The 14,011-nt window shown below is 44.9% G+C and overlaps 1 protein-coding gene across 1 annotated transcript in view; it reads right to left on the reverse strand.

Moving 5' to 3' along the window:
- The window catches only part of ALK (ALK receptor tyrosine kinase), a 1,123,220-nt gene that overhangs the window by 792,118 nt on the left and 317,091 nt on the right, over nt 1-14,011 (reverse strand). The window contains exon 3 of the mRNA XM_088467953.1: nt 6,042-6,191. Within this exon, the coding sequence (XP_088324079.1) occupies nt 6,042-6,191 (150 nt within the window). The remainder of the gene's footprint in view (nt 1-6,041; nt 6,192-14,011) is intronic.

Genomic DNA, 14,011 nt, shown 5'->3' on the forward strand with positions numbered 1-14,011 from the left:
ACTGTAAGTGGTAGCGCAGTGTTTTATTCATAAAAAATATTGTGACACTGTAAATAGAAACGCAGTGTAATATTCAACACGTATTGTGACACTGTAAGTGATAGCGCAGTGCATTCATAAAAAATATTGTAACACTGTAAGTGGTAGCGCAGAGTTTTATTCATAAAAAATATTGTGACACTGTAAATAGAAACGCAGTGTAATATTCAACACGTATTGTGACACTGTAAGTGGTAGCGCAGTGTTTTATTCATAAAAAATATTGGGACACTGTAGGTCATTGGTCCCACAGTGTAATACAGGTTGATTCTCCCATATCCAAATAATCCGAAATATTGAATATTCCGAAATATGGAATTATTTTGGCATGACTGAGATAATGAAACCTTTGATTTTTGATAGTTCAATGTACACAAACTTTGTCTAAGGCACAAATTATATAAAAATATTGTATAAAATTACCTTCAGGCTGTGTTTATAAGGTGTATATGAAACATAAATGAATTTCATTTCTGTACACAAAGTTTGCTTGAGCCTCAAATTTATTGAAAATACTATATAAAATGACCTGCAGGCTGTGTGTATAAGGTGTATATAACACATAAATGCATTTTGTGTGTATATTTGGGTCCCATTCCCAAGATATTTCATTATGATATGCAAATATTCCAAAATACGGAATATTCCGTTATCCAAAATACCCCTGGTCCCAAGCATTTTGGATATGGTAGACTCAACCAGTATTTAAAATTGGTACAAATTGATGTCTGTGCTGTACCCCAATTCGTTCGTGTTTGTTGATGTAGAGAAGATAATTTAGGAGGAGAGCAGGAACCACATACTAGTGTTGGAGCTGCTGCCAGTGCCACCAGTCATGACGATACTAGTCCGTCTACGTCATCTACTAAAGCCGATGCCCAAGGACATACAGGGCCCAATATTTTATATTGGTAAAGAAAAAAACATCAAAGGGAAAGAAGCTAGCTGCAGAAAGACATAAAATTGGTAATATCCCTTTCACCACACGAAGTGGCAAGGAAAGGCTAAGGCCTTGGCCCTTATTTATGACTGGTCGTTTTGCCTCTTATGATGATGTAAAAACAAGTGAACATGCTGACACAGAAATTGAGGATGCTTCTATGGAAGTGCACCAGGAGGAGGAGGATATTTGTGTAGCTGACGCTAATAAGGATATTGATGATGAGGATGTTGATGATGATGATGTTGTTAATGAGGATGTTGTTTCGCATCCATCCACAAAGTTTTTATAAAATTCAGAGACTTTGACTAAAAAAGTAACAACAAGTAGTCCAGCATCAGCTAGCTCCCTTCTCTCTGCTAGATCCAAGCACCAGCTATCTTCACCACAAACACCTTCATCAACAATATCCTCAATCATGAAGTGATTGGTTTGTTTAGTCCCACAGAAGACAAGCTACCAATGTGCAGCTGACATTGCTGGCAATGATCTCTATGTGCACAAACTGGCTTTACAGAGGCAAGATGTTGTCGCCATCATCATCCAATCCCTCCCCTTAACAGTGTCTACATCATCTTTCTTTACACAATTTTAATTGGTCCCCGCTGGAATCCACCATTACAGATGCCTCTATAATTTTTGGACATAATTGGCGGTTAAGGTCTTCCTCGTGGAATTTGTAGTTCATTTTGATGAACGTAATCTTTTCCACATTTTGAGGAAGTAGCCTCCTAAGCTGTGCTGAAAATTCTTTTGGAGTACACACTGGAGGGTGGGCAGCTCAAGTAAAGCAAAGCCAGTTTGTGCAAGGTCCTCCAAATTGCCTTTTTTTCCCCGCTATTAGTCAAACGGACTGTCTGACATGTCTATTCGGACACTATCATTAAAAATAGTCCTCAACCATTCTTTGAATGGTGACCGTGTCAGATGGAGTCACGGTAGAGGTCTCATTAATTGATTTGAAGGCAATTCTTTTAGACTCAACCAGATGTAAAAACTTGGTTGTGTTGACTCATCTGCATCACCAATGGGTCTTTTGGGAAAGTTTAGTTTTTCCTTGGCAGCCGCACTTGCTGGAGAAACTGAAGGAGGAGCCATCGCTGCATCACGTGCCACTTGAGCTGACAATTTGCTTACCAACAGGTCTTTCCATCTCTTCAGATCTGTGTCCGTTGGGAAGAAAGACACAACGTCTGACTTAGGATCGAGCACGAAATATATTCATCCGATTGGAAGGACCTTCCAACCCTTGGTTCCTAGTTAAGCGAATAAATGACTTGATCTACAAGGTGCAATGTACTTTGCAGAATCGCTTCATTTCAGCTCCTCCTCAGGAGTTACCTGACATGCTGGAAGTATCTGAACTTACTTCACAGGTAACTACTCCGAATGGTTTCAGGCTTTCAGCACTTTGCACAACATGGAAAGTGTTTTCCACTGAGCTTGAGTAAGGTGCAATCCCCCTCCTCTTCCTATGTCATAGTTCACTGTGTAGTTTTAAATGGCTTTTTGCTGTTCCTCCATCCGCAGAAGCATACAAAGGGTGGAGTTCCACCTTGTAACTACCTCTTGCTTCAGCTGGTGGCAGGGCAAATTCAACATTTCTTGCAAGTGCTGCAATCATCTACATGCTCCTGCTGAATGGCGAAAATGTCCAGAAATGTTTCGGGCCACAGAGAGCATCTCCTGCACGGCCCTGTAATTTTTTTAAAATTGGCACCACCAAGTTGATTGCATGAGAAAAACATAGGACGTGTTGGAATTCACCCAGCTGTAATGCACTCACAATATTGGTGGCGTTTTCAGAAATCACAAATCCTAAGGAGTGTCCAAGCGGGGTAAGCCATTTTGCAATGACTTCTCTGAGTTTTTCTAAAAGGTTGTCAGTGGTATGCCTCTTAGTAAAACCGGCGATACACAGAGTAGCCTGCTTCTGAATGAGCTGCTGTAGTTGGTGCCACTGAAGGGAATACACCCACCCAGTGGGCTGTTACAGACATGTAATCATGCATTTGCTCTGTTCCGCTTGTCCACATATCTGTGGTTAAGTGGACAATGTGTACAATGGCATTTTGGAGGACACTAATTAAGTTTTTTAATGTCCCTGTACAGGCTGGGGATTGCTTTTCTCGTGAAGTGGAATATGGGATTTGGTAGCAGGGACACAGGACCTCAATTAACTGTCTAAAACCCATTGCATATTGACGGATATTGGACGCACATCTAATAACAGCATAGATGTTATGGCATCAGTGATTCACTGCGCAACTGGGTGAGTGCTGTCATACTTGCCCCTCCCTTGCAAAGGATTTTTTAACAGTCAATTGGTTTTTTAAATTACTACTAGTAGTCTTCCTGGTCCCCTTCTGGGATGAAGATCCACTCCCAGAAGCAGCAGGCATAGTGCTCAAGGATTCTTCTGGGGCAAGGACTGATGTGAATGATTTAAATATGTTTTGTATTTTTTTGTAAATGCCTCCTCTGCTCCCCTCCCCTACTCCCTCATAAATTTTCTTTGGAATCAAAAAATTAATTACATTTGCTACTAATCAAACCTTACTTTCCCTGCATTCAACTACATACATACTCCAACTCCCTCAGGCCTATTGAATAATAAAAACATTTGTTTCCTGATGTATCATGTTGGAGGTTGAACTGCCACAGCTGCTGCAATCTTTGACATGCGGTTGCTGAATGACAAAAATGTCCAGAAATGTTTATGGCCACAGACAGCATCTCCCACATGCCCCTTTAATTTGAAAAAAAATATTCTGAACCACCAAGTTGATTTTGTGGGCAAAACATGGGACATATTGTTCACCCATGCTTTCCCTCATAAATTTGCTTCGGAATCAATAAATGAAATTAAATTTACTACCAATCAACCCTTCCTGTCTCTGCCTTCAACTACATACATACTCCGACTCCCTCAGGCCTCTTGATTAATGAAAACATATGTTTCCTTATGTGCCATGTTGGAAGTAGAACAGCCACGTGTTTGTGCCGCCCACTGCTGTCGCTTAGCTTAGTCAGCCAGCTAGCTTGGTGCAAAGTTTGGGCCTACATCGGATGAAAACAATATTGTGAGCTGTGAGGTGGTCAAAATTGACTGGAAACAAGTGAAAAATGTTATTGAGGTTAATAATACTGTAGGAACAAAAAAAATTATGTGATTTTGGCTGTTTTTATCAATTTTTAAAAAAAAATACAGATCCAAAACCAAAATGCGCAAGGGGCAATTTTGGCAAAACCAAATCCAGATCCAAAACACAAGGAGATACAGATCCAAAACCAAAACACGGGAGTCGGTGCACATCCCTAGCCGGCGCACATCCCTTATATATATATTTTCACTGCACAGAGCGCAGGTCTTGAAATGGCACCATGCTACCAGGATCTCTGCAGTGGTGCCACCGGGGTGTCCTTTTTTATTACAGTCTGCAACATTACTCTGAGGCATAAATTAGTACAGTATTATCAAAGACAATTTTTACTTCAAGTTTATATTACTATGCAAAGATACATACAACATTATAATCTATTAAATAAAAAGTATTGAGCACAATCTTTTACTACTATAGTGACCAGAAACAGGTATTAATATTCCATGTTATAGGTTAAATACATTTTATCTGGAAGTCATATATATGGGTTTATTAAGCCCTTTTTACTTAAATCACTCAGAAAATGCAGTTTCAGCATGGGTTTAAGTATCGGGGCTATTTAACAAAAGCCTAACGCAATAGATTTCAGAGATATCTCCTGCAAAAAGCTTATTAACACTGCAGACTTCAGTCTCCCGTATTCTCTATAGGTCTGTGGTCTGGCCCCTATTTACCAAGCTTGGCCCCATTGGCTAATGTCACCTTCAGATGGCCTTAGCCACTTTATGCTCATGGAGTCATTCTTGCAGAATAGGTATTTTGCGATTCCCCTCCCGCAGCCCACATCGTCCTCCGTAGGCTTTCGCTAAACTGGACTGCCGCGCATACCCGATGTCACAGCAGGCAGCAAAGTGAAAGCTTCTTGTTGGTGTTGAGTTCTCAGCAAGAGATCATCATTAAATAGCCCCAGAAAGAAACATTCCTTATTGCCAGATCAGGAATCTAGATGGAGCAGGTCGATATGTAGGAGACAAGAATCAAAGAGGTTACTCAGCCCAACTAAAGGTCAGAACCAAAATTAGAAGGAACCATAACAAGAGATGCATTAAGAGAGAGATAAAGTACCAACCAATCAGCTCCTGTCATTTTTCAAACACAGTAACACAAGAGGGCAAACAGACCCAACAGGTGAAGGACATACGTTGGGGCAGGAGAATGGCCTAGGACATAGATTCAACTTGAGCATATAGTTGACACATTTTCCCTCAGGAGGAGTGTTTGGGTTCTCAGGTGGCCCACAGCTACAAACAGAATGAGGAACCTTATTGGGGCGAGTGAAGATGACAACACCAGGACTATAAAACAAGGGAAATAAGAATTACCATAGGAATAACCAGGCAGACAAAGGGCTAACACTCTAATCAAAGATCGGGCCAACAAGGACAAAGCTGGAAAATACGGAAGAGAGAATAGGACCCTGAACAGGCAATAAATACAACAAACAGCATAATAAGAATGAGAGATGAAGACAGAAAGGACGACGCTACTGCCTCTGACAGGAATAACAACAGCGAATCATAATGACAACCAGGACTAGAGTAAAGACAAGGTCAATGCCATGAAAAGAACTAAAATAAAACACCATGGTAGAGATGTACTAAGCTCTGGAAAGTGATAATTGGAAAGTGATAAACTACCAGCCATTAAGCTCCTAACTGTCATGTTACAGGCTGTGTATGAAAAATGACCATTTGGAGCTCATTGGTTGGTCATTTGTCTCTCTCCAATTCATCACTTTCCAGAGCTTAGTACATCTGCCCAACTTACTTATGACCTACATGCAGGTCCCTCCCAGGTGCCCCCGAGGCTTGGACACCAGTCAGGAGAATGCTTTTAATGACAGAAATTCCTCTTACACAGGAAGTGACGGGATAAGAATTACAGAGAGTGCTTCCTACCTCTTGTTGAGTTCTGTGAATAGTCTTCTCTCGGACCAGTAACGACTTTGCGTTTCAGTAGCTCCTCCGCATTGGTCACGCTCCAAGTGTGGTTATTTTGAGATGAAGAATATTCCAGATCGCAGTGGGATTCAAAATTACAGTCAAAATCTAAAACAGCAAACAAAAAAAAAAGGAAAAGAAAAAAATGGCAAATAAATAATATATAAGTTGCATTCATATGATTACCTCTCAGATACAGAACAACTATCCAATAACAGACAAACACATGTACATTACAGTACTTATTTGAAAACTCAATGCAAGTGTGTCCCTAAAATAGAACACACCAAACCATGGTGATGTGTGGGGCCATTGGCTTATTGAAAGCTACTCTTAGCTGTGAAGGCATCTCAGTAGGTTCAAAAGGTCCAATCAGTGGTGACTGTTTGACAGGGACGTGCAGTCAGGGTAGGCAGGGGAGACAGAGGCTCCCCTGTCATGCTCCGAACATTTGATATAAAAAATTATTAGAATAATACAAAGAAAATATTTATAAACTTGTAAACATCTTCTTTGTTTATTTTAATCATTGTTATAGTTAAGGAATCGGTATGAATTACCGCCGGACTCAAATCCCAACAGCAGCTGGCCGACATGGCTGAAAATCACGATCATCCCAAGGTAAGTATTAACTAACCTAACCTCCCCCCTAACCCTAGCCCTAACCCTCCTTAGGGGTGTATAACCTTAACCTTCCCCCCAGTGTCTAACCCTAATCCCCCCTCTAAGTGCCTAAACCTAACCCCCCCCTTCCCTGCTGCCTAAACCTAAGTCCCCTGTGGGGGTGCCTAACCCTAACCCCCCCTTCCCCTAGCCTAACCATAACCTCCCGGGGGGGGTGCCTAACCCTAAGTCCCCCCTTGGAGCTCTAAACCTAACCCTCCCCCCCCCCCCTCGGCTGTCCGCAACGGCACCCGGCATAATTTCGATCGGGATGCCGGGCGCCGGTCTCCCAGCGTCGGTAAAATGACAGGCGTCTAGATTTAGACGCCTGTCATTTAACCCTTGCCGGGATAAAGCAGTCGGGAAGCCGACTGTCGGGATTACATCCGCCGGCTTCCCGACTGCATACCATAGTTAACACTCACCAGCTTTGTGGAGCTCTCTTGCCCTACAGGGAGACGACAGTCGAGACAGCAACAACTCAGACCTATTAGTGTCATGCCTCTGAGTATGAAGGGGGGGGGGCTTTGAGCACTGATGGACACCTTGGATGTGTCATGTGACCAGGAAGTGCACTGTAGTGTTTAGAGATGGGCATGGGCAAATATTAACTAAGGGCCTGATTCAGATTTGGGAATAGAGTAAGAAAGCCAGAAAACAGGGCATCTTGGTAAAACCAGGCTACTCCGCAGGTGGGACAGATATAAAATGTTCAGAGATTAAGATTTTGGGAGGGGTATCCAAACTGAAATCTAAATTGCAGTCTAAGAATTAAGCTGTCCAGCATTTGTGGGTTGCAGGCAAAAGCAGCCAGTGTTTACCCTGCATGCAAAAATTTTTTGCATGGTTTGTCCAAGAACAGCAGCCAGTGGCCCTGATTCAGAGACGGACGTACTGAAAGAGCGCTTGCTCTGAATCAGGGCTTTTTTTTTTGGTGCGGCCTCCTGGCCGCTCACATAGCTGTGAGCGACCACACACAGTTATTGCGAGCGGCCAGGATGATGGTCGTGATGGTCAAGACCATCGCAACCATCGGGCTTGCGACGAAACCCTTGCGGTAGGGTCTCGTTGCCGCAAGCCCCAGAGAGCTTCCGGCTCTAATAAAGCCGGAAGCTCTCCCACTGACATCACTGGTGATGTCAGTGGGGCTCCCTATAAACGGCAGGCGTTCGCTTGGGAACGCCTCCGTTTGTGAAGCCACCCCCCCGCCATGCCTACAAAATGGGGCGAGCTGTCGATCAACATCGACAGCCGCCCCTTTTGTAGTGAGCCACGGAGCGAGTGCTTTTTGCGCTCGCTCTGGGGCTCGTGCACGCGCTTGCGAGCGGGTCTGAATCAGGCCCACAGTTACTAGCTCTATCTCACCCTGGGCCTGATTCACTACGGATCGCTATTGCGATCGCCGCTGCGATTACGCATGCAGATCTGCTGCAAAAATATGCTAATGAATGCAATCACAATGCCACCGCACAGCCAGCATAGAGACGCCGCACACTACCGCTATCTCACATCCGTAATACCTTACAGTCCTGCGTATACATCGGGAACATCGAGTAACATCGGCCCCTCATGCACAATTACAACAGGTCTGACCTTACTCAGAAATTGCTAACCTCATCGCACGCAGTGAGTACACACGTCGTAGTGGCTAATTATGCACGCCCATGTAACAGCGTTCAAACGGACAGGCACGCCTGCCTCTGTCCGACCACCTCCCATCACCACCCCCAAACGCTGACGTCCCGTCCCTCCATCTGCAATGGCTATCTTTTTGCGTGCGTGATCGCAGAGTGATTGTAATGCTAACTCCAGCACGCGCACTTCGTAGCATAAGCATGCGCAGTACACACCATCGGCCGATCTGCGTACGCTTTTGCAGTTGCGATCTGGAATGAATCAGGGCCTCTATTCCCACTATGACATTTTCTGAGGTTTGACCGTATTCCCCATATGTACACCTCTATATATGCCAGGGGCGTATCTATAATGGGTGCAGGGTGTGCGGGGAACACAGGTCCAGGGGGGCCCTGCACCGCACTCCCTGCACCCATAGAATTACTAACCTCTCTGGAGTCCCACGTCGGCGTGGGGGTCCGGCGCTGTAGAAACGACTGAAAAATGGCCGCCGCAGCCATTTTCCCGTCGCCTGCGCATGCGCAGTACAGGGAAAATGCCCGTTGCGGCCATTTTCCCGATGACCAGCGCATCCTCTATAGACTCTGGGCGCACTCTAGTACCCAGAGTCTATAACACAGCTCAGTAGGCTGCCGGCCGCCGGAGAGAGAGGAGGGGGCCCGTGTCGGAGAATGCACACGGGCCCCCTCCTCTCTAGAAACCCTCCTGATATATGGCATTGCCTAATAGAAGACTACAGGCTTCTTTCACATTTGGTACCCAGGGCGGGACCCAATAGGATGCCTCCCAGTGCCTCCCGTGGCTCAAGCGTCGGCCAGCGCCTGTGCAGAAGGACTTCTAGGTCATAATCCCAGGAGTCCTATCCAACTCTTTCCAAAAGAGTTGTTCCTTTGTGATTTATTTTGTACGCGCATACCGGCGTTATTAATGCAGGTATGCATGCGGTAAGTGGCGGGCTGTATCGCATATATAATGCAATGCTTGATACATCCCGCCCTATGACACCAACAAAAGAGCAGGGTGGGAACTCTTGAAACTGTGTGGCTGTTTCAGGTTGGATCACAAGGCTGCGTACGCACGCAGCCAGCCGATGTTTGCATTCTGCGCATGCGTATAAGGTGCAGCGCGTATGCGCGAACCGGCCACAGTGACTGGGACGCGTTCGCAGTGAGCACGCAGAGTGCTCACACAGTGATTGACAGGAAGTGGCCGTTTGAGGGTGGTGATGGGGTGTGGTCAGAGAAACGCAGGGCGTGTCTGGGGGTTTCATCGCCGTTACAGGGGGCGTGTATAACTAAGCCCCTGCGATTGTATACGCTGGCAGAGGTCTAGATGGCAACAGGAAGTTTAACAGTTCTGCGGTAGGGTCAGGTCAACCACAACTGTACGGATGGTTCCGATGTTACCGATGTTTTCGCTGACTTGCGGATGCTTGTCATGGGAAGTGGGCGGCTTTATACAGTGATGGGTGTCTTGGTATAGTGCAGCGGTTGCCGTGCGATTGGATTCATTAGCATAATTTAGCAGCGAGCGGGTGCATGCGAACGCAGCCTTGCGAATCAACCTGAATCAGGCCCTATGTTCCTATAAAAAATGGCCCCAGAAGATTTTCGCTGTTGCATTACATACGTAAGAAAGTATCAAAGTATAAGCTGCATTAAATTGGTTTAAAAGACACTTTCTTCTGAATACTAACATCCTTTTTAAGCAGATACTGTGGGTCCAGCGTAAAAACTTCAGGGGTGTGTGAGGGGGATACAGAAGTGTACATTTTGCAGCGAGATTTAAAGTAGAGATTTATTTTTATAGGCAAAACCAGGTTGATTAGAATAAAAATTGAAAAAGAGTATTCCTTTCCTGAGACAGACATGCCTTATGATAGTGAAATGCAGGGGTAATTGACACTACACGGGTTTTGGAACAGAATGAATATATACACCACACAGAGGGCCTGATTCAGAGCCGGACACTATTTGTGCTCGCTCGTTCAGAAAAAGGGGCCGGCTATTTAAATTGAGGGCTCGCTCTTTGCGGTCTGTTGACGCCTCTATGTCTGAGCGAGCGAACGAAACATGCGCTCGCTATTTTGTAAAGACGCCCCCTGGCCGCTCGCATCATACGTCATCTCCGCTATTTATTAGATTAATCGAGTACATCGAAAGGCACCTGAACTGCTCGCAGTGCTTGTGGTTGGATTTTCCTACCGCAATCATGCGAACAGTTCAGGCTAAAAGACAACCAAGTGACGTGGTCGATGATGCTGCTTTGTTAATTATGCACACCCTTAAAATGCCCGTTTTGACCGTTTGGCACGCCTGCGTTCGGATCACCACTCCCCGTTTTCAAGCACCTTCCCCTGTTACCACCCACAAACGCCTCATCCTGTCACTCAAATTAGCAGGCATTCGCTATTTTGCGAGCACACGAATTCCAACCGCACTGACTGGTTGGCGCAAGCGCATTACGACCCATACGCATGCGCAGATGTGCGAATATCGCTCGGAGCGAACGAGCGGCTCTGAGTCAGGCCCAGAGTAAGTAATTTTGATATGAGCAGATTGGTACTGTAGCTCGGACGTTCCGGACAGAAAATCCTGAAAACCTGGTAAGTGGGAGTTGGATTTGGTCTGCGTAAAGTAAAAAATTTGGAAAAATATTCACGCTCTTAACGGTTTTTTATTAATTTGTCTTTTTTATATTCTTTAAATACCAGAAGAAAGACAATGGACAGCAACTCCCTGGCATCATACCATGAAAATGAAATGAAAGAACTGCAAAAAGCCCAAAAAACAATAGATTTGTTTAATAAACTTTTGAAATGCGCAATGTTCTGCCGGTCTTGTCGCATCTTTGTCGGAAGGTCACACAGCCTGATTGTGTTAGAGTAGAACAATGTGTCGGAATCCATTACCTCCAAATGCACTTTTCTCAATTATTACTGAAGGCTTTTAACCCCCTGTATCTATAGACGATCACTGGTGCCTGAAATAATGTCCATTTCTAAATAAAAATCAGTCTATTAATGGGCTGATTAATGATTCATATCTGTCTTGTGCTATTAAGCCAACAGAGTTTTGGTTTTAATTATATTGACAATATAATGAATTTAGAGATAATAGCTTGGAGAGTGTTTAACTCAGCAATGGTAATACGTAATCCATTACCAGATAATGGCTGTTTAGAAAGGAGACCAAGCTCTATAAAATAACATTTGGGATTTCAAAGACGGATATTTTTCTACGGGATCTGTACAAAGTTGTATAAACATTTTTATAAGCCGAGTTTCATTTCAGAATAATTTGCGGTCAGACAGCTTACAGCAATCCTTCTGATAAATCCTCCTATCCCAAACTGATGTGCGATAAATAAGTCGATATATTTATATAAAAATAATAAAGGGCCGCATTTAACAACAAGATATGATCCCTTTAGCACTCCCTAAAGGGCTCATGTCCTCCTTTCAAAATGTAGTAGCACGTGCATGACGCAACAACCCATCGCTGGCAAAGATAGGCTGCCAGCATAGGCGTGGAGAATGCCGTGGTCCTAATGCCAGCGCCTCTGTAAGCGATAGCGGACTCCGCGTACACTCAAGGGAACTCATACGCCACAAGTGAAATGCGAATGCAGCAGGAGGTGTCTGAAAGCATCTGTGATCCGAATGCAGCGTCAGTAGATGCTATTTCAGATCACACATGGCGCCCATCTGAAACCTAATCAGCCTGGCTGGCGGAACCCCTCTGCCAGGTACGGGAAGTCAACGTCTGACGATGAAGAGCCTTGGGCTTGGCACGATTACAAAACGGGGGTGTCCGTTCCCCTCATTTGCACAACGGTCCTGGTCTACGCCCCCCAAACACTGCAGCAGGTGAATCGTGCTGCTACTAAAGGGGGGGGGGGCTGCGATCGATCACGCAGGAGCCATTCTGCACATGCGCAGACCCACACCAATCGGATTTGTATGTAAACCATTGTGTTATATACACATCTGACTCAGACCTGAAGTTTGTACACATCATGGACCCGTTCGCTAAGCTGCGGACGCACGCTATGGGCGATCGTCGCCCGTCTGCGCATGTGTATGTGGAAAAATATGCATGCGCGAACCAGTCACTGCGGCCGGGAATCGTGCGCTCGTAGTACACAGACTGGACGCTACTTTGAGTGACAGCGCCGTTTGTGGGTGGTAACAGGGGAAGGTGCTTGTGAACGGGCGGGGGAGTGGTGCTGCGAACGCAATTGTATATGGGCCTCAAAACAGCGTTTTATGGGTGTGCATAATTAGCATGGAAGCGTCATTGTCCACGTCACTTGGATGTATTTCAGCCTGCAGTGATCGCAGTGCTTGCGGCGGGGTAGGGTCTACCTAAAGCGCTGCGTGCAGCTCCGATGGCTCTCGATGGTTCTAATTAATCACACACTTCCTGGAGATGACGTGCTAAGAAATAAAAGTGGGCGTCTTTAGACCGGCGTGCGTTCGCTCTGCCGTCGCTCTCTAAGACATAGAGGGCGTCCTTACACCAGACAGTGCGATCGCGGAATTTGCATACCCGGCCCCTTTTAGCTGCGAGAGAGCGCATCTTAGCGTCCGGGTCTGAATGAGCTCCATACTGTATATCCTTAATAGTTAATACGTGATTTACATGAATAATTTTGTAGGTCTATTGTACATTATGCAAATTTTTGTTGCTTGTTTTTACTAAAATAATTGCCGCAATAGTTATTCTATAAAACTGCAATATAGTTTTTATACCACCAGATTATTCTTATTCTAATTGGGGAGTTTTATTGGACGTTAAATTGGGACGTTAATTGTATGTTTTATAAATGTTCTTTCTCATTAAAGTTAAATGCCACAGTTTGTGTGGGTTTAAATTGATTGAACATACTGTACTAGAAATAGTTTGTTACAAGAGCCTCTTTTTGACACCTATACGTACTGAAGTAGCTGTGCTTAATGTGATTGTAATATAATAAGTAATATAATCATATTTGACTTATTTGACCAGATACCCATTGGCATTTAATTAGGTATTAATCATGCAAGTGGAACTAGTTTCTTAATTGTAATTTTTCGGTTTAATTTGTGAGGGGGTTAAAGGTCACTCCATTCACTGTACTGTGGGCCTGATTCAGCAAGGATCGCTATTCTGCTAATTCACACGTTACGCAGTTGCTAATATCAGCGGTGATATACAAATGTCTGCAATCGCATTGTGATCACAGCCTAAGATATGGACGACCACTTCCCCTTACTCACATCCGTATACTTGGGCAACATAGCGAATTAGTCGGCAACATTGAGTAACGTCGGACCCATATGCACAGGTAAGGCAGGTGAGACCTCACTCAGGAATTGCTGACTTCAGCGCACGCTTTGAGGCCTCAGGCTGCGTATTGCCACAAAGTGGATAATTTATGCTCGCCCCTGCAACGGCGTTCCAACTCACTGGCACGCCTGCGTTCGCCCGACCACCCCCCCCGTCACCACCCACAAACGGCACTTCATGTCAATCACTCTGCGCTGATTCTCCGTACCCAGGGGCGTATCTATAATGGGTGCAGGGTGTGCGGTGTACATGGGCCCCCAGGGTCCAGGGGGGCCCCGCACCGCACACTCTCTGCACCCA

This window comes from Taudactylus pleione, unplaced genomic scaffold, assembly GCF_031769625.1.
Source record: "Taudactylus pleione unplaced genomic scaffold, aTauple2 ptg000079l, whole genome shotgun sequence".
In the NCBI taxonomy this organism is placed as follows: Eukaryota; Metazoa; Chordata; class Amphibia; order Anura; family Myobatrachidae; genus Taudactylus; species Taudactylus pleione.